This window comes from Monopterus albus, unplaced genomic scaffold (genome assembly GCF_001952655.1).
Source record: "Monopterus albus unplaced genomic scaffold, M_albus_1.0 scaffold93.1, whole genome shotgun sequence".
Taxonomy (NCBI): Eukaryota; Metazoa; Chordata; class Actinopteri; order Synbranchiformes; family Synbranchidae; genus Monopterus; species Monopterus albus.
In genome coordinates this window covers 1,083,900-1,109,973 of record NW_018127973.1, presented here as the reverse complement: position 1 = coordinate 1,109,973, position 26,074 = coordinate 1,083,900, and the positions used below count along the sequence as shown (strand labels likewise).

The 26,074-nt window shown below is 39.9% G+C and overlaps 1 protein-coding gene across 9 annotated transcripts in view; it reads right to left on the bottom strand.

Moving 5' to 3' along the window:
* col14a1a (collagen, type XIV, alpha 1a) overlaps positions 1 to 26,074 on the bottom strand; it is a 147,209-nt gene that overhangs the window by 102,133 nt on the left and 19,002 nt on the right. For 8 of the 9 annotated variants that reach the window (XM_020608497.1, XM_020608498.1, XM_020608499.1 and 5 more), the window contains 4 exons: positions 2,372 to 2,527; positions 2,055 to 2,174; positions 387 to 551; positions 85 to 249 (listed from right to left, as the gene is read on the bottom strand). In XM_020608497.1, coding sequence (XP_020464153.1) covers positions 85 to 249; positions 387 to 551; positions 2,055 to 2,174; positions 2,372 to 2,527 — 606 coding nt within the window. Of the gene's footprint in view, positions 1 to 84; positions 250 to 386; positions 552 to 2,054; positions 2,175 to 2,371; positions 2,528 to 3,687; positions 3,853 to 26,074 lie in introns of those variants that run through there. The other variant, XM_020608501.1, reaches the window with a different exon arrangement.

Sequence of the window (26,074 nt, the reverse complement as noted above, 5' to 3'; positions counted from 1 at the left end):
CTACTACTTCACAGTGCAAAAAAGCTTATCAGCGATATTACATATGCATGACTGTTGCACAGTCTTTGTCTTCAGTGTCCTTACTCTCCTTGATGTCTTTATCTTGCTGCTCCACTTGCTCACACACTGTTCTGGTTAGTCCTTCGACTATGGAGCTCATGACGTTGAAGTCGGCAACATTGTAGACATGAGTGTTGGCCGGCTGTGATGCAATAGAGTGCAACTCATTCTCATCAGCATTCTTGACACCTGGAAATTGTTAGGATTACAACATCAATCTGACCCTCAACTGGACAACCAGTCTTCGTGTGAATGCAGTAACATACAGAAAAGTTCAAAGAAACAATAACAACAGGACAACAAGCAACACAGGTGCCAATCCTTACCAATAGCAAACAGCTCAATGCCAGCACTGCGCAGACTCTCTGCAGGTGGTATGACATCATCCTGCGACTTCCCGTCTGTGATGAGGATCCCGATCTTGGGTACACCAACCCGTGAGCCAGACTCGGGCTTAAAGCAGTTCTCTGAGATATAAGTCAAAGCAAGGCCTGAAGAGACAGAGAAAAAATAAGTAGGGGTGTAACACTACATTTAGGTCACGAGACGATACACAATACTGGGTTCACAAGAACAAGGTGAGACTATATTTTAACACTTTTTACGAATTCTCCAATGACTGGAAAAATAGCCTTTTATTTGACTAAAAGTCACAAAATGAAAAACAATGTAGGGGCATTTTGAAATGTTTTAACTAATCCTCTTGTAATGAATGTCACTTCAGTTCTACTTTGTGAGGATGAATTATCATATGCAGTAAAAGACAAAATAATATGCAAGCAGTGTTAAAGGTTTTGCCACAAACTCAACTGGCTTCTCTCCTGTATGATTTCACCTGAGCCTCTACACACCTTACAGCTGCATAAACTGTGCCAGGTGTCCAACTTTAAATCGAAGCTTCCAGAACATTTGACCACAGAATTACATTCTAATTGTGGCAGTAGCTCAGGGGGTGGGAGGTGTCACACTTTCATTTTTTTTCAATTAAATATAGTAATGCTATCGTGCTGTTCATCTGACCTGTCCCTTCTGCACTAGCCCTTCCACAGCAGCAGCATGTTTGCTGCTACCTTCCTCCTGCATCTCTCTGCCTGACTCTCTCTTGCTGTTTCAGAAGCACTCGTTGAAACCAGTAAATATTTGAAATGAATCGAGTGGCTCACTAATGACACTGATCAGCTTTTCCATGTGTTTTTCAATATTCCCCTGGAGTGAGGGGGCAAACATTCAGTGTCAGAGTTTATGAATTAGCAGCAACTTTATCCACATGTAGAGCAGTCCATATACGACCATATACAGTGTGTTGACCTCAGCAACAGCTGTATTCCAACTCACTAGAAGAGTTGGATCTCCGCAACCAACAGTGTTGTGATAATAAAAACAAACAGAGAGGATGAGTCAGTCACAGATAGTCCATGGACATGGTTTTCATGCGTTTCTGTGTGTGAGAAAGAAAAACAGAGCGGGGCATAGAGGGACTGAGCGCATACATGCGCTGGGCATGGCACTACATTGAAATAAGATTTAATCCATTTTAAATCAATATGTAGCAGCCACTGTTGATATTGTGGTGGCCTGCCACAAATAAATCCAAGTATGGGAAACAGTGATGTGTGACCTTCTAACTGAACTCATTTCCACAAACTGAAAATAAAAGTGGTGGGGGCATCTTCTATGCTAATTTCCCTCTCACACTCCACCATCCTGGCTGCTGCTCTCATTCTGTTATGTACCGATATTGTGAGACAGCCTTCACCTTGATAAGAACTATCGTCACGTTTTAATATTGTGAGATCTCATGGCACGAGATCTCGTCAAACACCTAACAATAAGGAGAGAAATGAATGAAGACAGAGGCTGAGGAACCAGGGTGGACGGAAGGAGAAAGCCAGGTGAAAAGGGAAAAGTCATTTAAGGAACAGAAAAAGAAAACTGCATGGGAAGCAAGATTGACAAGTATGAAACTCTACTTTGGTATCAGTGAAATCCCGCACCTGTAAGTGTGTTTCCTCCTTTGTAGGGCAGATTCTTGACGGCATCAATGACGGCATCTTTAGTGGAGAAAGCATTTAGATGCCACTCTATCCTGGGATCACCACTGTACTGAGCCAGACCTGCAAACACACAAAGCATTTAAAACTGCAATTCTAACCTGTCACTTGTTTACACTGTTTCTTCAATTCAGCAAGCAAGCAGACAAAAAAACAACAGCATTTCTTGACATACATATATGAGCAAATATTTGTATCAAAACATTCCACTGACAAACACCAGAAGACCATATTCAGCTGTTCAAGAAGCAGGGACCTACCTATCCTTGTCTTATTAATACCAACATCAAAAGCATTGACCAGGTTTTCCAAGAACATGCGAACCAGTCTGAAGTTAACCCGACCAATACTCCAGGATCCGTCGACAAGGATGACAATGTCTGCGATGGCCTCAGTGTAGCACACAAACTGATCAGCTGGGCAAAGAGAAGACAACAAGGTCAACCAGTAGCTGCTGACAATGTCTACGGTAGTAACACAAAACACTTTAGAGAAGTGAGGAGGGATTTAGGCCGTGACAGGTTGTAATGGACATGAACCAGCATGTGGTCCCTACAGAAAAGGTCACGTCCCCACAATACGAGTGTGCAGAGAGGTTTTGGATCCCACAGTGTGAGTAATACCAAGCATACACACACATACACACCAGGATTAGCACAGAAACTCATGCATAAATGCCAGATATATACATATACATACAGTACAACTACAGGATCTATATGTGGTTCATTCATCATAATTTCATAATTGCAAAACATGCATCATAAATCCTTTATCTGTGCAAGCCCGGATAAGCTGAATTTACATTAAAAAAAATTAGAGGAAACCAGTTGCCTTAAAAAAAAGTCATGTAATAAAAACTTGAGTGAATTCAACTTAAAAATTTAAGATAAAGTTCATTCAACTTAAAATCCTTTATAACTTCTTTGCCCTGTTATTCCACTTGGAAACTTAAGTTCAGTGCACTAAATTCCAAGTTGATTTAACTTAAAAACATTTGTAATATCAATTGCTTTACCCAGTCATTCTGCTTAATACCATAAGTTACAGTAAAATGTTATTTGTTTAATTTTAAATAATTAACATTTAACAGATGTAAAAAAAAAAAAATACAAAACAAAATTGTTTTTCTGTTTTATTTCAATTTAGAACAAGAAATTCAATAACATTTCACATAAAACAACATTAAAGTATAGCAACATCATGCCTTTGCTATTTTAAGAAATGCCACTTATTGGTGCTTCAGCATGTGAACATTGTAACCGTCAATTTCTCAGTATCACATCAAAACTCCGGTCTGATAGGGTATGCTGAACTCTTTGGTCTGCTGTTCTATCAGTGTGTGGAAACAAAGTTTTGAACAAATGAACAATGATATGAGTTCCCCTTCTGGTGCTAATGTCAACAAGTCACAAAACATAAGCTGCAAGCAGTGCACAACAGTTTTCTATCTTAAAAGTGTAACATTACATACTATGCACTGATATCTGGAGCTATTCAGAACCGTTTTACACTGAAAGCTGCTTTTTCAAAGTTTGAATTTTGGGCACCAGCTCACTTCTACCCTGAGCATTACCTGCTGAATAAAGCTGAAAGTGTTTTTCCATGCACTTGGGGTACTCCAGGTGCACAGCATATAACAATCCAAAAAGGACACAGAAGGCCTGGGGCAGGTTGGCCAGTTCGTCCATCACCACATTCCCTTCTAAGATGATGCCCACTCTGAATGGGTTGAGCTGAGGATTTTGAGCATTACCACAGAGAATTCCCACTGGAGTTTCACTGTACAGGTCCTTGTCAGTTCCATCCTAAGATAGAAAAAAACCCATATTGGCAAGGAGAGAACATAATTATGCCTCTTAGATAATGCTGTTATCCACCAAAAGGTACCTCTGACTATTTATAATGAAAAACATTGTATGAACTACACTGACAGTAATTATTAAAAAAAAGATAATGCTGGCCTTAATCTGTACATTGCATGTACTGTTTGCAAAACCTCTCTTCCCCTCTGTACTCTTTTTCTCCTCTACTCTCTTCTCTTCCTCAACAAAATTAAAATAAATAAGTGAGAATCCAAGATTATCTCTAATGTTAATTTGAGCCCATTCACACATTTGTGGTGAAATCTTTTCAGTTTCTGTTGTGTCATAATTCAATAATGCAGATAGTCAAAACTGTTTTTTAGTTCAAATTTGTTAGGCCATAAAATAAAAGCCTGGGAAACACCAGATACTGATTAAATGATTCTGAAAATTAGCAGCAGGCAGTCTGCATTAATGGCCCAAATTAGAAAAAAAAAAAGGCCAATAACTATGCACCTGCAACATTTACAACAAATTAAGCTTCTTACAGTGCAGGTCTTGAAGAAAGCAGAAGGAATATCCCCCAAGATGACTGGCAGTCCCCGAAGACAAAGGCACCTGATGTCTATTGGCTCAGTGGTCTGGAAGATAGTGGGCATAACTCTAAAGATATTCACATGTATTTCTTGAATACATTCCAGAATTTCCAGATTTTATGACTTTATTGGAAAGCATAGGAGAGGACAAGAGGAGATGAAATGAGAGGAAAGGGAGAGGACAGATGGGTAAAGTATAGAAGAGGAGAGATGATAGTAGAATAGAGCGCGAAGCAGATAGGACAGGAGAAAAAGGAGACAGGAGATGAGGCAAGGGGGAGATTAAAGAATGAAAAGTCAAGGGGAAAGGATAGAAGAGAGCAAATGGGAGAAAAGAAGAGATGAAAAGAAAGGAGAGAAAGTAAATGCACAGGGAAAGGAGAGGAACAAAGATAGAGGAATAGACTGATGTAGACAAGTCAACCCACCTTTGTCTGACCCAAAGGCCCTGCCAAAAGCTGGCAGGGCCTTTGGGTTTTAACAAACAGGCCCATCAGGCTTGGAGAGAAATGGTCTAGTGCATCAAAGAAGTCCTCCCTGAGATTTACCCCACCACCCTGTAGAACCCGTAACAAACCTGGAACATAAAACACAGCAAACCATGTATACCACCATAAACTGGGTGTTAAGGCCGTAGAAGGGTTTAACTAATGTTCATTTCTGATTAGCTAAGTAATGTAATACGCCGCCTGGGCATTTAATATTACCATGTCATGGTTTTGTAATGTGCATAAAATTAGCCATTTCGCCAGCATTTTAATTAACGGAAAAATTAAATAACACGGGGTGGGATGATAAGAGTAAGAGGTGAAAAATGTACTGTCAAACTAGTTAAAACAACGTTTTTTACTGCTTACAAATTGCCCATGTAGTGATAAGCTAGCTGACGGCTAAGTGATAAGCTAGCTGACGGCTAAGTGATAAGCTAGCTAATGTAGCTTAACAGATGAAAAATGCCCACCAAAGTGGTTACCATTAAAACAATGTTTACACTGATCACATACAGCACCATCCGGTGAAAAAAAAACACTAAAAAAAGCAACAGGTTCCTACTTCTCACCAACAGCACTCACCAGATTCAGTGCACCGTGGTACAGTAGTCATACCGTCGCCATCCTCTGTCCTTTCTTCTGTGCTGGAGGCAGCCCTCGTCCGTTTCTTGGCAACGGGCTCAACGCGGGACCGTGTCCGCCGACAGCGCCCATTGAGCGGGCCAGGTTTACATGAGTGATAAAAGTAGCTAATTTAGCTATCAGGTGAAAAACGTCCCGTCGAACTGATGTTTCCACGTCTCACAAACAGCCTCTCTAATGAGAGAAAACAACAAAAGATTAACAGCTGAAAAACTCACTTATCCAGTAAAGCGTCCGAGTGAAATAACGGTAATCCCGCGTTCAAGTTCCCATTATGCATTGCCTCAAGAAACAGCCAATCACCGAGCTTCACATTCTGGCTCTATGGGGGGGAAAGAGGTGTGGTCATGACTAAAACTTAATTAACTGATTTAACTTGGTTATTCACACATTGCATTACTATCATATGCAAGTATATTCTACTACAAATGAGTATAATATACTTATATTTGGTAGTAATGCAATGGATCTTAAATCATTAGTGTACGTTGTAATTAGATATGAAATCCGTGTTTACAGTGTACAAATGTAATAGTGAATCATCTACAATGTGCTAATAAAATTGGACTTACTGGTTGGAAAACCACTTAAAAAGAATGCTGACTCAGGACGAATTACTTTGTACTTTTGTTTACAAGATTCACAAAGCTGTAACTACAGATAACTGTTAAATAATGCTGAATAAAACAAAAAATAAATAAATAAAAAGAATTATCTATTGAATTGCTTTTATTAGCCAAGTATAATAGACAAACAAGGCATTTGTCTCCGGTACAGAACAGAGGCAGCCATCTGCAGCACTAAGTGACACACACACACCCCAGTGGTGATGCTGTCCCTGCAGGGTGTTGCTCTGGCCATCGGGGCAACTTGGGGTTCAGTATTTTGCCCAAGCACACTTCGACATGTGGATTGGGGAGGACTGCTCCACCTCCTGATATACAGCTGCCCCTATTTGGTGGCAAATGGAACGTTTTATTCCCAGGTCTTATACCGTCAGAAAGCCACACTAGTATTAATAACTACTTTGTGCAACATATTGCTCAGACAAGCACAAATACAAACTGCAATGTCAAACATGCTTTTGGCAAGTCAATTTATTGTCATTTTGCCTAGAAAAATGTAACGGGTATAATACTGTGCTAGTTGTTCTATCATATAGAGACAACACTATCTCAAGTATTAAGTCCATAAAAGATGCATTGTCTAGCCATAGCCCACGCTGGTATTTGTTTCAGGAAGTGATTTTCCAGATAGTTTTCCACTGCCGTCTGTGTCTGACTGAACCATCCATCTGCTACACAGGCAGACGGAGGAGGGAAGAAAAGACAACTGCCATACCTGATGACTTGCACCATATGCTATGCAAATATCATCTAAAGCTGAGGTGCTTTTATAAAATACACATCAGGCAATGCTTTGAAAAAGCAAAGAAAACAATGAATTAGGATTTTTTTTAAAGAAAGGAGGACTCTTTTAAACATCCTACTGTATATGATGCCCTTTAAGGTCCCCTAAAATGGAAATGCCTATAACTGTAATTACTCTACTAATCCAAGTAGAAAAATACATTATAGCTTATTTTGGAAGTTTCAGTAAATGGCAAAAGGCAGGGAGGCCATCTGCCATTTACTTAGATTAGTTGATACAGGAGTAACTGATACAAATCATAACATTATACTAACTTATCAATATGTGACCCATTTAAACTGAAAAGTGCAACAGACAATATTAAATACACGGTTAATACATTTAATGTGACATTTGAACAAAATGCTGCTAACATGTTAAATTACATTTCATAAAAACACAGCTCAAATTACTAAACACTGTGCCCGTAACGCTGGGCTAAACAATCAGATAACTGGCTATTTTAGGTTGTTTATCCAGTTGAAGCTGCATCAAGTTAGATTTAGCACAAATTTGGAAAAAATCACGTAAAAAAAATTATCTAGAAGTGTTTTCTCCCAACCGTACTAACCCCACCCCCACCCCATTCTGCTAAAGGCCCTGTGTTTATTTCTGCCCCTCTCTGGGCAGTGTTGTTAAAATCTACACCACACTTCTCTAACAGCCCGCTGGTTCGAGGTTAAAATATGCGTTTGTCAAACCAGTATGGCTCATTTCAAAGACAGACCATGGAGGATCCCTGTGCAGGTACAACCCAGGATGGAAGCAGACCTGTTAGACCCAAACCAGAAGGAGTGCAACAAAGAACAAAGCAAAACTAGGGTTAGTACAGTACTGTAGCTGGCTAATGTGTAATGTTGGCATCATTAGCAAGGTAACATTAGCATTTCAATTTTGTACCTTCGCATTTATTTTTCTAGATGCTATTTCCAGTCATTCCAACTGACTCCAGTTAGCAGAAACAACCGTGTCTTCCTGAATCAGTTCATTTTTCCCCAGTTTTGGTCCAGTTTCTATCAGGCATCACACTGTAACTCATGTAGCATTTTAGTGAGAAGCTGTTAAAAATTGCGCCATCAACACAACTAGAAAAGTGGGGAGCTGTTCAACTATCACAGCGTAACATGAAATTCTTTCTGTTTCATACCACTCATGGTTGTGCATGTGAAGTATGTAACATAGAACGTGATGCGATCGTGGCCTGAACATTAGTACTGTATTAATATTACTGGGAAAAAAACATTCCTCTGTACAGTTTGCTTGTGCTACTGCAGATGCATCTGTTACATACAACGTTAGACATACATATGCATATTGCTAAAATGTAAACCTCTGACATTGTGTTACTGCAATGCTGCTGAAAACCACCAGCTCTATATTTAGTATAATTAGTTCTGGAGTTGGTTATTACTGGTGCACTACCTGACTGCCACAACGGTCTCTGGCTGTTGTGACCACATATGACCTAGTTTCACAGACGAGGCGAGGGGGAAGGGATACTGCCCGAGTTTGTTTTGATTCTCACTTTGTCCTTAACAGTTTAAAATTAGAGGGAGAACTTGGTTAATGCAGCTTTAATTTACTAAAGGCTGGTAGTTAGGTCCCATGGATACTTGGCTAAAGACAATTCAGCAATTTACATGATACTAAAATATTAACTACTTAAACATTTTAATTAACAAGTAACTGAGAAATGTCTTTGCACAGGAGGATTTACGAATAGCTACTACAACCCCTTTGCATACTAATGGGGAATACAGACTGCAAGCTACAATATCTGTATGCCAACCTTTTACAATATCATACAGCCACAAAATGATTTTTAAAAAGAAATTTCCTCAGTGTTTCATAAATTAAAACCACAATCACATTAGAATTCCTTTTGCACTTATGTCCCAGATGTGGGTAATTCAGACATATAAAGAATCTAAATGGGGAGAGGGAGATAAGAAATCAAAGCCATGCTTACACGGTCCTACACACAGTGGTGTTTCCCTCCCAGCAATGCTTCTAGAGTTGTGCTGCTGTAGATGTTATTGAATTCCTCATCTTTGATTTTTGCCTCACTGCCACACGGCAGCCAGCTGGTCTAAGGTCCTCTGTTCCTTCTAAGCCCCATCTACCTTTCTTCTCCTCCTCCATGTGCTGCTGTAGTTGTTATTGAATTCCTCATCTCTGATTTTTGCCTCACTGCCACACGGCAGCCAGCTGGTCCAAGGTCCTCTGTTCCTTCTAAGTCCAATCTACTTTTCTTCTCCTCCTCTGTCTCGCTGCCTTTCCTCTCTTTTCTCCAAGCCCTTTGCTGCAGGTCAAAGTGTCATAATGCTCTGACACTGAATACCGCAGATATTCCACCAGGGTCTGTGGTGCCAGGTCTTTACTTCAGCCAGGTCCACTGCTATTCCCATTCTTTGTCTACTGCATCTCCACTCCTCTAACTCTGTCCATCTCTGCAGCTAACTAACAGACAGGCTGTGTTTGGCACCAAAATCTTAAAACAGCTCCACTAACTAAAGCAAGTTGCCATGGCAAAAGCATAAAACATGTCTCTACTATAATGCGCATGTGCTCTTGTATTGTTCATATGGGGAAATGTTCATAGAAGCATAGAAAAATGATGAAAATCCCATCAAGTGCAGACACATTCAGTCATTTCATTTTTTTAAAAACATTTTTAAAAGTATGGACATCACAAATAAGTTCTAATTTTATATTTGGATAAAGTTAAAGGTACCCTTGCCAGAATTTAAATTTATTTGCACATGCTGTATTAGTCATGGGATGACATATCTGTACCCGATTAATGTGCCAAATCTGTGTCTGTGTTACATTAAACATCTTTTTAGTTCCACCATCCACATTTTAACATCATGGATGGCACAAGTACTACAATGGCAGCAAAACCTTCTTGTTTTGATCTCTGCGTGAGTGAACTACACCTTAGCCAGCTATTGAAGCTGAATCTCACACTGCGCTCAACCAAAAATGGCTTTGTGCTTTACACAACAGGAACAAAGTTTTTAAGCTTTTCTTGTCTGCCATATGGACGGAATGGTGATCAATGTTTAACACTGTCACCTCAAAGCAAATTGGTTCTGCGTTCAAACCCTGCAGCCAATCAATGCCTTTTCTGCGTACAGTTGATTGCATGGGTTTTCTGGCTACCTCTCACAATCCAAAGACATGCAGGTTAGTTTGATTGATGACTAAATTGCCCATAGGTGTAAATGAGAGTGTGAGTAGTTGTTTGCCTGTGTCCTGTGATAAACTGACGACTTGTCCAGGTGTAGCCCACCTCTCGCTCGATGTCAGCGAGACACTGAGTGACCCTCTACAGAGTAATCAGTGTAAATATTGGATGTATGCCTATCATAGTGCACAGGGTTTCACCATGGAAACTAAACTGTGCCAGTCCACTATAGCCACCTGCCAGTATTGCTCAAACACTTTGTGCCATCAAGCAGGACCTACAGATGTGTGTCTGGGTGTCTATAATCACAGATTATAAAACAAACAAGCACACACCTGGACAAGCACCAACCACAATCAGCATGTGATCAGACAGACCATCCAGCTGGTGTCCATGACAGAGTGAGCAACCACATTTTACAACTCCCAGCCCACGTTGCAGCCTCCAGAGCTGTGGGAAAAAGTATGCGACTCCTGGACAATTGAATTAAATTGAATGGGAGTGGAGCCATGGGTATGAAAAATGTGACTGGAACAATGGAAGCCACAGTTTGGCTGCAACTTGTAGCAGAGCAAAGACAGATGGGGAACAGTCTGGGGACTAAGAGAGAGATGATATCAACATATAGTAACACTTAGAACTACTAGTACTCGATGTAAAGAACACACAGAGATTTAAACATACACACACAGAGTACAGTAGACTATATGTTGTCCTCAGGCCAGACCAGATGAATTAAAGCAACGTAGACTCTTTTGTAATCGCTTGTTTCGAGGAAGTAAAAGACACACACACACACTCACCTACGTACATTGGTTTTCACACCAACAAATGTATGTTGATGTATTTGTGTGTTTTCAACACACAAATACATACACATCTTCAAATGCACACACATTCCTAGTTTGGAACACATTTCTACCCTCTCCCTCTCTATGTCTCTCTTTCTGTTCTTCTTAACAGCAAGTCATCAAAGCCTGCCTTGATTTATAGCTGACCTCTATTTAGCCAGGGATCAGCCAGAGTGTGCTGTCATTGCAATCTCTCTCAAGCTAAGTTTTATTTCCCTTGCTACTATGATTGTGTTTCAGTGTCTGGAATTAACATTGAGAACAGTGACAGGCATGCAGATTGATAGTATAAGTGACAGTCCCCACATCAGCGACAGTAGTTCACTTACTCTCTTAGCCAAAGTTTGATTCCCGAGTAAACCAGTTTCTAGATGAGCACTTCACCTCCAAGGCAAGGCAAATTTGTTGCAAAAATCAAAGGGGACTCTTATTCCCAAATAGATTAACACAAGTTGATAGGTTTGATTTTGATAAATTACCGCACTAAAAATAAGCTTCAGTGAAATGATGATAAAGGAAATAATATCAAACAGTGGGCGAACTCTTTTATGGTCACCCCTGTAAAGCCGAGTAGACATTTTAGACCCCAGTCAAGCCCGACTACGTTTAGAAACAGGCCAAATTTTGGTGCCATCAGTTGTCTTCTAACATAGCGAGATTCATCTCTCCTGCCTGCTGCTCATCATGTAGAGCCTAATGTTTCGATATAAGTGACTTCCTATATATTGAAAAGAAAATGTCTTCTTGAAATAGTTTGTTCACTTCTACCTTGTCTGCTCAAGCGTGGGTGTGCTTGCTATAAATGCTTTACCAAAATGAGATGAAAGTGTGGATTGCAAGTCAGCCACAGTGAAGCCATGATGAAGTAAAAATTGATCTTTTTGGCCAGTTTTCCATACCATAACATGGTGTCCACCTCTTTAACCACATGTCAAAAAAGAGGACACATGTCTGGTCATTTTTATTCACTCTTATTCCCAAAAAAGGATATACTTCTAAAAGGTTCTTCAGCTGTCGATGTACAGAATATTTAGTTAAGAACAGTTAAAAATAATCTATGAAAACTATATGGTCTAACAATTTCTTACAAAAATAGTTCAATAAATTTGAAAAGGGCTTGAAAACACATCTGCTCTTTGTGTTTCATTGTCAAATTCAAGGGTTCAAGGATTTTATTGTCAATTCACTATATTTGCAGGACATACAGAAAATCGAAACACCATTTCTCTCTCACCAAGTATTGGGTGCCATAAGATTTAGGAACTAAAATAGAATAAAGTATAATAAAAATAGAATACAATAAGAACTGGATTAACGTAATTAGGACAAATCTAAACGGTACAGCCAATAAGCTGCGGCTAAAAGGACAAACAGCAGAAAAAAAAAAAAAAAACTGTCAGCAGCAGATTTACATATAATAACAGACAGTAAAACAGCAGAGGTAGTTTTTTTGTTTTTTTGGTTGTTTCCACAACAGTCAGCAGCAGATTTACATGTAATATAACAAAAAGGGGGAATGTATTGAGCTTGTGCAAAACAGCAGAGGTAGTCTTTATGCTCTGCAGTGGGTTACGGTCAGCGTTCAGCATCCTCACAGCATTGTGGATGAAGCTGTTTGTAAGTCTGGTGGAGTGGGCCTGAAGACTCCAATACCTTCTCCCTGAAAGCAGGAGTCTGAGGGTTGGGTGGTGTCGTCAGCAATGCTGATGGCTCTGCGGATGAGGCAGGGGTTGAAGACGTCCGTAAGGGAAAGCAGAGGGGCACCGATGATCTTACTGGCTGGATTCACCATGCGATGCAGGGTCCTTCTGCAGGAGGCAGTACAGCCTCTGTACCACACAGTGATGATGCTCTCGATGGTGCCCTGGGAGAAAAGGCACATGATGGGGGGTGGGGCACTGGCTCTCCTCAGTTTGCAGAGGAAGTAGAGGCGTGTTTGAACCTTCTTGGCCAGTGTTGTGGTGTTGTTGGTCCAAGAGAGGTCCTCAGAGAAGTGCCCCCCCAAGAAATTGGTACTGCTCACTCACTCCACTACAGCACCGTCGATGGTCAGTGGAGGATGCTTTAGAGGTTTTCTCCTGAAGTCCACAATGATCTCTTTAGTCTTCCCCACATTGAGGAAGAGGATGGCACACCTCACTCCTGTAGTTGGCCTCATCATTGTTGGTAACGAGGCCAACTATAGTCATGTCACCTGCAAACTTGACAATGTGGTTGGTGCTGTAGGTTGGCACACAGTCGTGGGTCAGCAGTGTGAAGAGCAGTGTGCATGATGCGTGATTAATGAATATTCAGATACAAGCAAATGAGCACAAGCATCGAGCACGACTCACCACTGCTGCTTCCCCCGGGTAGACCAGTGAAAGCACTGGTTATCAGGATACAATGACAGGAGGGAATACTGGAGAGATTCAGCCATGAGTTGGAGTCCCATTCAGACCCTGACTTTGAGCAGGAGTCTGTTTACCAAAATCTGCAAATAGCCGATGTTTCAGAATGTGTGGTTAACATGTTTTAGTATAAAATTAGCTATTAGCTTGTAACTGGCAACTAACATAAGCAGTGGTTTTAAACTGTTACGTAGCATCAATTGTATAAATGAGGCCTAAGTAAAATGTGCAAATGCATTTACAGTGTGACTGTATGTCAGTAACTATTTTCTCAGCTGATCCAAAACATAGGGCTAATCTAGTAACAGGGGCCCAGGTGACTAGGTTATTAGCAGTGAACTAACCATTAGCCAAACATACAGTAATACTGCAACAACAGTGCATTTTATATAAACTGTAAACAGTAAATAAAACATTTTGCTGTCAGCATATAAAACATCTGGTCACTGAAAATGTAAGTCTAGCTGCTCTGAGACCAGAGGTTTCAGGATTCTCACCGCACCTCTGAAATTGGCAGATATTTGCACAGTAAACCACAATTGTCTTTCAGATGTATGGCATCACAAATTTTCTTTGCTTGTCCATGTCCAAACCTCAGATTGCAGGGGGAAGTAATAAATCTCCATATTCACCAGTCAGTGTAGTGGAGGGCAGATATTCAGTTTGTTCTTCCCCCAATAATACACCAGTTGTACAAAAGGCCTCAAAAACAATATTTTCTTTGTTTTACTGGCTTGTTTATTCAATCAAGCCAGAGGCAGCAGATTGAAACACCTGTCGTGGCCCTCAGAGCAACTCAGACAAACTCAGCTAGGCACAAACATTCATATTCCTCTGTGATACCTGTGGGCCTACGTTTGTGTGCGTGTGAGTGCGCCAGAGAGAGTATGTGCTGTACTGTGAGCATGATCCAGTGGGTTTTAAGGTGTAATCCGACAGCTGTTTTCAGATGGCTTGTGTCGTTCCCCTAGACACCTTTGTCTGCTTTGCGTCCTGATCTTTAATCCACTGTCTTGTTCTGTTCCACTTCACTGAATACACAGCTGTTCTGACAGGTCAGAAGCTATATGTATGCTGAAGCTGAAAACAACACATGGCCTATAGACATCTTTCTCTACCTTTCTGCTTGTCTCTCCATCTCTACCCGTCTCTATTTGCTTTACCTTGCAATTTTCTTTCTGTTTGTCTTCCTCTAATCTCTGTCTGGTACACACACACATTGAACTGTGTAGGTTTTTATTTTGAAAGCTGAGCCCCTCTTATCATTTCTAATTATTTTTTTTAGCTACATGCACATATTGTAGGGACTTTATAGATGGGTATAGCTCATAACCTTCTGGCTTAAATATTAGTTCTACAGGAGGGACAGTTTATATGCCAGGCCACCCCCCTTCTATCTCCACTCCTCTATTTCTATCATTTAGTTCATCTCAGTCAAACACAGGCTACTATTTGTGTGACAGATGTATACATTTATCAGCTCGTGTGGTGGATAACAAGCCAGGAAACTGTTTAAGGAGGATTTACTGCAGTTCAACTAGTTATGAGCCACTGGAAAATCATGGAAATTTCAGCAAAACAGACCTATGACTTTCCTGCAATCCACAAATAATAAAATATTATTTTAACCACAAGTCTCTAAGCAATAAATGAGCTTCTCTTCAAAAAAGGGAGTGTGGTTAATTACACAAACCTAAAAAGCATCTGGTGTCATTTCAAAATAAAGTTAAATGTCTGATGTACATTGCCAACCATACAGTTTAAACCAGAGGAATCACAAGAGGCAGAACACAGGAGAAAGAGGAGGAGTGGATGTAAGAAAAGCAAAAGAAAAGAGAAAAGGAGACGAGGTAAAGAAAGGTCAGGCAGTGATACAAGGTGGAGAGAGCTTGAAAGAGCAAAAGGCCATGAAGAGGGGATGGCAAAAGAGGGGTATATTTGCATAAAAGGAGCTTCAGGAGGCAATGAACAATAAATGCGTCATATAAACCAAGAACAAATGCAGGACTAGAAAATAAAAAAAATTCATTTAACCTTAAGGTCACAGTAGCAACCTTTTTGTCATCTTGTCTGGGGAGCCCTGCCCTAATTACAGGTTTTAGACAGGACAGAAAAACATCAAACACAAATAAACAATACTAACAACCTAAATGACAATGTCTGAAATGTCAAATAACATAGGAACACAGATGGATGCAAAAAAACAAATGTCAATGTAAGCAAACATTTGCTAAAAACAGATTTCAACAAAAATCATTTACCGTAGTGCACGTTTAAAATGGCCTTTGATTCTGCCTGAAATACCAAGCTCTTTAATTTTCCTTTAAATTCCATCTGCATTGTCACCAAAATTATTTATAGAAGGAGAGAATAAAAGTGAGCCGAGCACAGAGCCTTGGGGTACTCCTTAACAACAGTAAGCCAGTTTGCCCTGAGCCTATTAACTTTCACTCATTGAGTCCTACCTGATAAATAATTAGTAAGCCACTGCTTGGTCAGAATACCCAACATTAAGCAGTTGTTTTAGCAGGACTTTATCACAGTCTTCAGACTAATCACTACTGTAAATAAAAGTGGCACAGTTTTACTTATTGTACAGGGCTACAATGATATTCACAACCTTCACTGCAGCAGTGATAGTGTGCCGTTGCCTAAACTCACACTGATACTCAATAGGAGTAGCAAGTAAAAACGCTTTCATATGGTTACTTACACAGATTTTAGCCAGCACAGACAGATTTGAAATGGACCTATATAATTATTTAAATAAGCAGCACTGTCACCTTTAGACTGATGTTTACCAAAAGCATATTTCCACACCTTTGGACTCTAATTCCTAACAAGGGTGAAGTTAATGTGTGTGAGATGAATAACAATAAGACCAACAGCAACCTTTAAAAACTAAGGCTTTAAATTCGCAGAGTAGATGGTTTCCTTAGATCTAACGTTACCAAGTCTTCATGTACTGTAGTGGAAGAGAATGGTTTAAATCAAAAACTTTAGCAATTGTCACATTATCAATGACATCTGACACATTTACAGTTAAAACTAGTACCAGAGTCAAAAAGACTGGAAGAAACAACAAAGTGTTCATTAAAACAATTCAACATAGGCATTCTATCAAAAACTGTAGCTGACTTCTTTATAATAGAGGAAAGCAGATCATTAAAGTTTTTGTGAGCACATAGGGACTTTACTGATCTCAAGACCTTCCTGGGATCATTAAAACCGTCAGTGGTAAAGTAATTTACAGAAAAAAGGAGCCAATCCAGCTCTTTTTTCACTTTTAGCCAGGGTTTCTACAACATGAGTACAGAAAATAAACAGCAGGGGAAAAAAGAGTAAATTATGAAACAAATGCTTTCAAGGTAAATTTTGGTTCTAAACACGCCCAACTGAATAAATGTCACAGTCAATGACATGCATCAGATGTCAGTCGAGATACTCTCATTTTTGTTGTCATTTAACTTTATGTTAAAATGTGCTGTTGCATGCACAGCGCCCTTTGTTTCCTTCCACACACATTACTTGGCTAATTTCCTGCAGTAAACTTGTTTCTGTAGAAAACAGGGTAAAGCCAAAGAAGCGTGGCTCAAATCACAGCAACAGAGTAGTATAGTGTTTGTGGTCATGAAGAGGGAGAGAAAAGAAGCTATAGCAGGGAGGAAGTGGAACCTAACTATTCTTGACCTCTGCACTTAAGGAGTTCTTTCCGCTAATGACCAAACTTCAATCAGCACATCTACACAAACATGCACTTGTTAACTGCTGTCTTACAATTAGCTCAACTCAGCCATGAACCCCCACTCTTAAGTTAAAACAGAGGACAAGGACAGAGGTCTAGGACACATGGAGACCACACACACACACGTTTAAATGAGCAACGGCTGATCTGTTCCCCAGTCTCAGAGCACACATCCAAAGTGTGTGAACAGTGAGTGATATTTCAAAGTCAAAGTCAAGTCAAAGTCCAAGTGTTTATTTGTCATGTGCACAGTTAGGAAACGTGTTTCCCTGTACAATGAAATTCTTACTTTGCCGTCCACATGAATGCTACTTAATACAAATGAAATATAAAGTAGATAAATAAGTAATACTAAATCTAAGGCACTTTAAAGCAGCAAATGCAGCAAATAATTTATAAGAATATAATAAGAGAATGTATGCTACATGGGAGCAGCATGTGCAGCAGTCAGTCAATGTGCAATTATGCATGTGCAAACTGAGAATGTAAACAGTACAGGTCGTCAGTACATGACGTATTTCCTGGTAATAAACTCCTCAGCGCTTTAGGAGTCTGATGGCAGAGGGAAAGAAAGAGTTTTTCAGTCTAGAGGTCCTGCATTTCACACTTCTGAACCTCCGGCCAGAGGGTAGGGAGGCAAACAGTCTGTGCTGGGGGTGGGTGGGATCCTTGAGGATGGAGGCAGCTTTCCTACACACCCTGCGGTGGTAAATGCTCTGCAGAGAGGGCAGTGGAGTCCTGGTGATCTTCTCCACAGTCTTTACCACTCTCTTGGCACTTGCGGTCCATAGCAGTAGTGCTGCCATACCAGACAGTGATGTGTCCTATCACCACGGTGTCCGGAGACCACTTTAGGATGTTGTCTTTGTGGGAGGCGACACAGTCGTGGGTGAACAGGGTGTAGAGGATGGGACTGAGGACACATCCCTGTGGGGTGCCAGTGTTTGTAACAATGCTGGCTGAAGTCCTATTGCCAATCCTGATAGTCTGGGGCCTGCCAGTCAGAAAGTCCAGGAGCCAGTCACAGAGGGTGGGGTGCAGACCCAGTGTGGACAGTTTGTGGGTGAGGTTGTGGGGGACAACTGTGATATTTCTTTAATTCTGCTCAGAAAATATGAAGTACCTGGCAAATAAAACAGCTTACAGTGATGGAAAAAGTGGTGACAAAGTGTGCGTTTGTAGAGAACATTTACCCTTTGTCACCTCACTTTTCACTCTCCTGTATTTGAACACTTTCTCTTTAAATACCTTTCTTTAACGTTGTCCTCACTTTGCCCTTCACACTTCCTAGCGCATAGTGAACCTGTGCATTTTCACATCATCTGTCACATCTACAGTACAACATACATCTTGTAGCCTTTCATTCTTTTAGCCATGACATACATCTCTGGCTCATTTTGCACTCAAACGAATTAAATGTTAAACATTCAAAGGAAGTGTTAGTTGATCTGGCTGCATGTGTATCTGTCTCCTGTCATTTGACTGATGAGGCCAAAACCGATGCCACAGTCTCCAACTATTTATCAGACAAGTTACACATCTCTCTAGCCACAAACCTATGACAACTTGTCTAGCCACTGAGCATCACAATGCATGGTAAAGGCTAGTAAGACTGGCAGTTCAAATGAACACAAGCTAAAATGCACAAACACAAAGGGAATATATAACTGCTGATTGTGGAAACTGAGAAGGCAATAAAAAAGGCAATATAGACATATAAGCTCACAAAGTACACAGGCACAAAGAGATGGAGAAATTTAGACTGAATGAATGCTGAAGCTGGGAATTAACAACATGATCAATACAGAGATGAACACAGCTCTCTGTATTGATCATGCTGAAACAAAAGATAATGTTAGGAATGAAGGTTGGCTAAGAAAAAAGAAGCCTCACTCTCCAGGTGTGTATTTGTCTGCAGATGTGATGCTTGAGTCTTTCCCTTTCACTCAAAGTATCAAAGTCATGAATGTCAACAGAATCTCATTGGCCTCCGGTTCAACTTTAACTAGGTCTGTCCCTAGGGTTCCATCTGTGTGTCTGCCTGTGCGTGCACTGGTTTCAAGCAGCAGTTAGAGTGTGAGGAAGGCTGCACTCCGCTCCATCCCATTAGATAATATGTATTGAAAGAGGCACCTTAGCATGGAGGAAGGGAGAGGCTTCTGCCCTTTACTGCTTAATAATTTCCACTTGTATATGTGTGTGCGTGCGCGTGTGTGAGTGTCTGCGCACTGTTGGCTTGGCTGCTCTGTTTCATGTACAAATCAAGTCAACCATTTAATCAATGGATTGGTATTGATATCAAAATCTATCCAGTTAAGTAAGAAGAGTTCTGAGAGGCATCAGTTTTCTATTGATATATAAAGCTTTAAGTACATTAAAGACAATTATATACTAAACCCGAGTGCCGTTGTTAAAATGTGTTAATTTAAAAATGTGCAGATAAACTGAACTGGATTTAGACACACTTCTTAAAAGTGGGAACAAAAATGACAACTCACTTTCAATGGGGGGGGGGGTCACTTTTATTACAGTTTTTTCTTGTAATCCATCCAAAACTACAGCATTAAGCTTTGAAGAAACCAGTGCTGACTAACAGAATGTGTTAGATCCTTATTGTCTGCAGGGTGATAACCATCTGCTTTACTACTGGAGGCTTCTGACCCACATTTGTAACAAACGCATTCATGGACACACCTACAGCATGCAGACACACAGATGTCTAATCTTTGTGCAGCTGTCCAAATAGTGGCTATTAGTTTTGAGGAAACATCACTCAGGGCCAATTTCCAATGAAAATATATTACCATGTTGCACAGAGGACCACTGGTGGATTTGTTCTTGCTTTGATGAGCAAAACACAGATAGTTATTGTTACCGGCTGCAGGTTTTCCTACTTTATTTTGGATTCAACCAGCAGCAACAGCTAACTGTTAATACAATAAATAATAAAACAAAACATTTGTGCTTAATTTTTAATGTGAATAGAAAAAAGAAAACTTGCAAAACACTGCCTTTATTGGGAACTTTATAATAACAGCAGAGAGACAGAGAGGGTTAACATGCAATAGAAGTACAACAAGTACTCCAACCAAAATGACATGTCATTTCCTATTACCCCCTATAGACCCTTAACAAAAAATATGCGTCATATGTGTCACCACTACGGTTGAGGTCAGCATACCAATATGCTCACGATGACGATGCTGTCAGACAGTTGAGAGATCTCCCCCAGAAACTAACTGAAGGTTGTGGTACGGTCACAGTGAGTCCTAGAACCTGAGTCAGCATTTCTGCACATCCAGGTCCCTCGCCCTGAAGTCAATAGGCTTTTTGAATGGATTTTTATTTAGATGCTTGACATTTCACGAGGTCAATAGATTTTCAGGTTTTGTTCACTGATGTAATACATCAGTGAATACCACACTGGTGATTTTTTATTCTTTTATGTGTCTTTAAAGAGGCGGTTGTTAGCAACTGGCTACTCGGAAAAGACTACACAGGCTGTCCGATATAGTAACCTCCATCATGCCAAACACAGATACTCACTAATCCACCCTTACAGCCTCATTACTTTTAAACTCACGCACTTGCAAACTATTCTGACACAGACATGATCACCAGCTAGATCACAGGAAAGCATTTTGTAGAAGAGGTAAGTGAACTAAATAAAATTGTTGTGACGATGAAGTAATTGGACTGTGGTTTAGTTCATACAGCCTAACTACAGCCAACAGCTTTTTACATCTGCTGCTTGTATTTGGGATTCAAAAATCATAAAAGTGGTGTTTACTTGTGACGGTTTGTCTTGAACAAAATGTGGAAATATCAAACTGCTGTTTGTCACAGAACTTATTTTCTGCAATAATCCTATTGGCTTTTTGTCAAAGGTAGAGGGTGCCACTAATCTCTAGGTTGCCCTATAAAAATGCATCACCCCTATGGCATGCTATTGGTGGGGCGACCGAACGGTAGATCGGCAGTGCCATCTCAAAAAAAAAAAACCTTTGAAAACAATCCACACAAAAGCCAAATGTAATAATCATGTAGAGATGTTAAACAGAACTATGATGAGTCCAATGTTTTCCCACACGGAAGAAGCTTTTGAAAGTTTCTGTAGGAAAAATAACCAAAATGGAACCGCTGAATCATGCGAACAAAGATGGCAACCTTCTAACTGAGATCATGCGAGCTGCGTGTGTAATAATATCATTACACGGTATTTGCTTTGCCTCCTTGTCTCAGTCCAACATGGAAAGAGTTGATGCAGATGTTTTGACACTTTGGATCGTGAGACTAAAGCATGAATGTCAAAACACTGAAACTACCTTTTTTTTTTTTTTTATAAATACAGTCTGTTAATTGAGGAGGCCAGAGAGTTTTTTTTCCTTGGCAGACATAAAACTGACCAACAAGTTGAACGTAAATGTATGGCAAATTTTGCAGACACTGCACCTGACAAAAAGCTGTTTTCTTTTTTTTAAATAAATTCTATACATGTTCATAATTCAGTGGATATGAGGCCCTGTCTTTGTTGTACTGGTCCTTTTTCATTCTGGTAATAATAAATCTGTTCTAATGTTATCTCAAGCTGATGTAAAACAATCCCCAGTCCAAGAGATGAACATTGCTAAGATACACATTTTGTTTTTAAGTTTGCTTTTATCAGGATAAGGTGGATGAAAGAGAAATGAAACCAGTTAGAAGAGCTGTTGTGGTGATGTCGTGCAGTTAGACGGCCAAAACTGTCAAAATGCAAAAAATCTGTAGGAAATGGTTCACAACAAGTCACTCTTTAAGACTAGTCTGGTAACTTAACTGTGTACACACTTGTTTTCCATGAAGCACATTCTTTTTCAGTCACTAACCTGCTGAAACGTAATCAACATATGAATGATTAACAAACAAGTCCTCACAATGGGAAGTTGACATTTTCTCGGTGCCTCAGTCTGTTGCTTTCAACCACCCAGTGTGTATGTGTGTGTGTCTGTCTCCCGCCTCTTTTGCCGTCTTCAGGTTCAGAGAGAAACAAAAAAAACTCTCCTCCCTTTGAACAGTGTAAAGAACAAAGCTCCACACATTGCTGTATTTAGGTTTTCAATTATAACTTGTAAAAGGAAACACAGTAGGTGCCCTATGCATTCATAGTAATTACCAGAGGATGGTTAGCGGCGGATAAGAATAAGGCGATTATGTTTCACAGTAATTATGCTTCTCTGATGTTCCTTGTGAATAGAGAGTACAGGAGGAATAACTTTGCTGATTTGACAGAATGATATATCACCTTATTTAACAGCAGCAAATGACTCAATCTGACTCGGTCATTTCCAAATACAATCTGATTCAGCAGTAAATGTGCCAACTACAAGGATGTCCTCATTGCATCAGGGCAAACTTGAGCTTTTTGAAATCTTCTATAATGTGCAAAACACTGTGACATGCCAAGGTATTTATCCCACGTTTCTCTGCAGACCCTGCAGTTCTCTATGGCCCTGACCCACAGTATGAATCATGGACTTTTAGGGAGCAGACCTACAAATTACTGGCATAAATATGGGGCAACATGGAAATACTCCAAACTACAAACCAAGGTTAAATATCCATTTAGACACATTCCCTGCTACTCAGTCAGATTCAGTCAATGACAGACCAGGAGCAGACACACAATTTGCTTCATTTAAAGCTTCTGTAATGGATAGTCTGAATTTAAATCAGAGCAGCTTGTGCATATGCTCTGCAAGAGGTAATTTGTAGAGTATCTGTGGAACTAAAGTGGGTGGCTAAGGTGGGTATTTTACTGAGAGGCAAGCAAGTTTCATGACAGTTCTTTCAGCTAATGGCTCTCTTCTCTGCTTGAAAACACATCCGAGCAACTTCAATCCACCCTACTAATATGTGCGCAAATACCACACACACACACACACACACACTAGTCAGCATGTGTTTGATACAGGCAGGCAAAGATAACAAGCTCAGTTTTGCTGTGTATTTTTTTTTCTATCCTAAAAGTTCTGCATTTTTTGACTATGGCTTACTGAGATGCCAAGCAGTGTATTTCTGACAATGAAATTCACAGTCAGTTTTTATTTATAACTTTCCAATCTAACTTGCCATTGAGAGTGAAAAAAAGAATTTCTGACACTTTAAGATTGAGGTTGAGATGGCTATAATGCAAAAAAATATAACTGACTTGCAGTTAGACTGTCTCACTCACACGCGCGCGCACACACACACACACACACACACACACACACACACACACACACACACACACACACACACACACACACAGAGAAGAGATGAGCCGGCTGTTAATGAAAGGTTTTGTAAACAACCCGCCCTGACATAAAAGCGAGCTGATTACTACTCTGGAACAAAGCGGCAATGAAGTGAGCTAGCATCTCTAATACACACACAAACATAGGAAGATGTCATATAGTATCTATTCAAAGCACTACAGACACATAAATACACACGCTGTAGAGCATAAACACATACACAAAGCAGGCGCATGTTAACAGTACAGCATAAAAGTGCATCTTCTCCTGATCCACAGCGAGACATCATCATCTACACAACTGCACACAAGGCTGCACGCGCACACACACAGCACATTCACAGATTCTACTGAAGCACAGCAGGATATTATTATAATCCCCAACAGGTGGGAGGCAGAGCACCAATCAAGGTCACCTCTGCTGCAGTGAATGGTGCGTGGCCCTGATAACAGCAGACTGAAGGAAACCCAGCTTTATAAATCAACCTACTGACAGGAAGAAGAGTAGTAGGAGGAGGAGAGCAACAAAGAAACAAAGCAGATCTAAACCTGTATGTGTGAGTGAGACAGAGTGTCATTACAGCTTTGTAATTTTCATCGATTTATAGTTTCAGTCTGGGTCCAGTGGTGTTTAAGTTACTATTTTGTGATCAAGTGCATTGCAGGCAGGTTCACTACTCAAGCTCACAGAGTTTTTTTTTGTCATTTTGCAACCAGATGTGCTGGAGCAGAACCACAGCTGTGACTTACCACAACAACAGCCACCAGTTCTGCTCTAATATGTCACACTGTTCCTTTTCTTTTTGTGTTTCATCTCATATTTTAATGTTTTTTTAATAAGGATGGCATAGTGACAATACAGTTTACCTGTGATATGAAGAATCTAAACATCAGTGGGGGAAAGTAACTGTTCTTAAGTACAACTTTGAGGCAACCGTATGTTACTTGAGTATTTTCATTTTCTGCTGCTTCATACCTTGACCACACTACATTTCAGAAGCAAATATTGTCCTTTTTACTCCACTACATTTATTTGATAACTTTTGTTACTAGTTACTTTTCAAAACAGATTAATACAAACATTACAGTATAATCTGTAATGTAATTCAAATAAGCAGAAAAGATACTTAAAACTAGCCCCTCTTTACCAGCTGAAACATTAAATGTGATGTACACAATAATGACTCAGTAATTATAATCTAACAATATACATTAATGCTAAATGTGCCTTTTTGCATAAGGAGACTTTTACTGTTAGCATTTTAAGCATATATTGATGGCAACACTTGTACTTTTACTTAAGTAACATTTTGAATGCAGGACTTTTACTTGCAACAGAGTATTTTTACACTGGGGTACTGCTACTTTTACTTAAGGCATTTGACTGCTTCTTCCTGTATCTATAACTGTAAAAACACAATATACTATAAGTATGGCAACTGGGGCTGGGCAACACAGCCAAACACTGTCACAATATTATTATGTTTAATATTGAGTGAAATGATCAATATATACAATTAATACCATTAATGTCAGGCCTCAAGGATACACAGAGTGTGTTACAGTGAGAAACACTGAATCTAAACTGAACTTGTTTACAGGAAAACTCTTCAGGGCACCTTTTAATTTGAAGATCAAGGGGAAATTCATCCAAGGTTTGTGATGGTTCCACACTATCATTTATTCTTGGATTAATAACCTTATGCTCTCAGTGACCAACATTTATAGCTCAACAAGGCAACAGAAACTATGCTTAAGCATATTGGTTATTGCACATCTGTACAAAACAATGTATCTAATGATTAAGTGCCACATATTAATAAAAGTTCAATTCAACAAGTCACAGAAAAGGCTCGGTGTTGACTGAACCGGCAGACAGGAGTGGCTGCAGCCCAGGTCTGATCTAATGTCAGTACAAGGAGCTTGTTTACTTTGCTGCTAGTGCAAGCTGTACATTTCCATAGCTTGATGTGCAGGCTGCTACACTGTGACAAGGGCACTAAGTGATACCAGAGACTGCGCTCAGTATGAAATTTGCTTTGATTTGCTATCAATGTGTTCTCATCTCCACCTAAAAGCCACTTTATTATGTACACACAGATTCAAAGTGTCTATAAATAAGCTTTATAACACGGTTAATTGTTCAGTGATGCTCTCTGAATGTGTGTGTGTGTCCTTCTTCTGCTCCATCAGCAAATATAAAGTGCACATATAGCATTAGAGTAAAATTAAACTGTGCAAAAAATATATAGGGTTATAGTCCATAAAGATTGACATGTACTGTAGTGTGTAGCTCAAAGGAGGTTGGACACGCTCAATTGCTGCAACTTTTAGAATATGTGAGATCCCCTACATTCCTTTAGTGTCCTATGATAAATGATCACCCACCCAAAACCAAATAAACTAGCCTAAAGCAAGTAAAGCATCCTTCAACTGAGTAATGAGATTCTGTCTTTGTACTTTAGGCCAGAAATCTGTGGGAAAAACATCACAGAAAAAAAAGTGAGCTGTAACTCTTGTAAAACCAATCTAAAAGCAACCACAGTTTCTCAAATTCAGCCACAAGCAT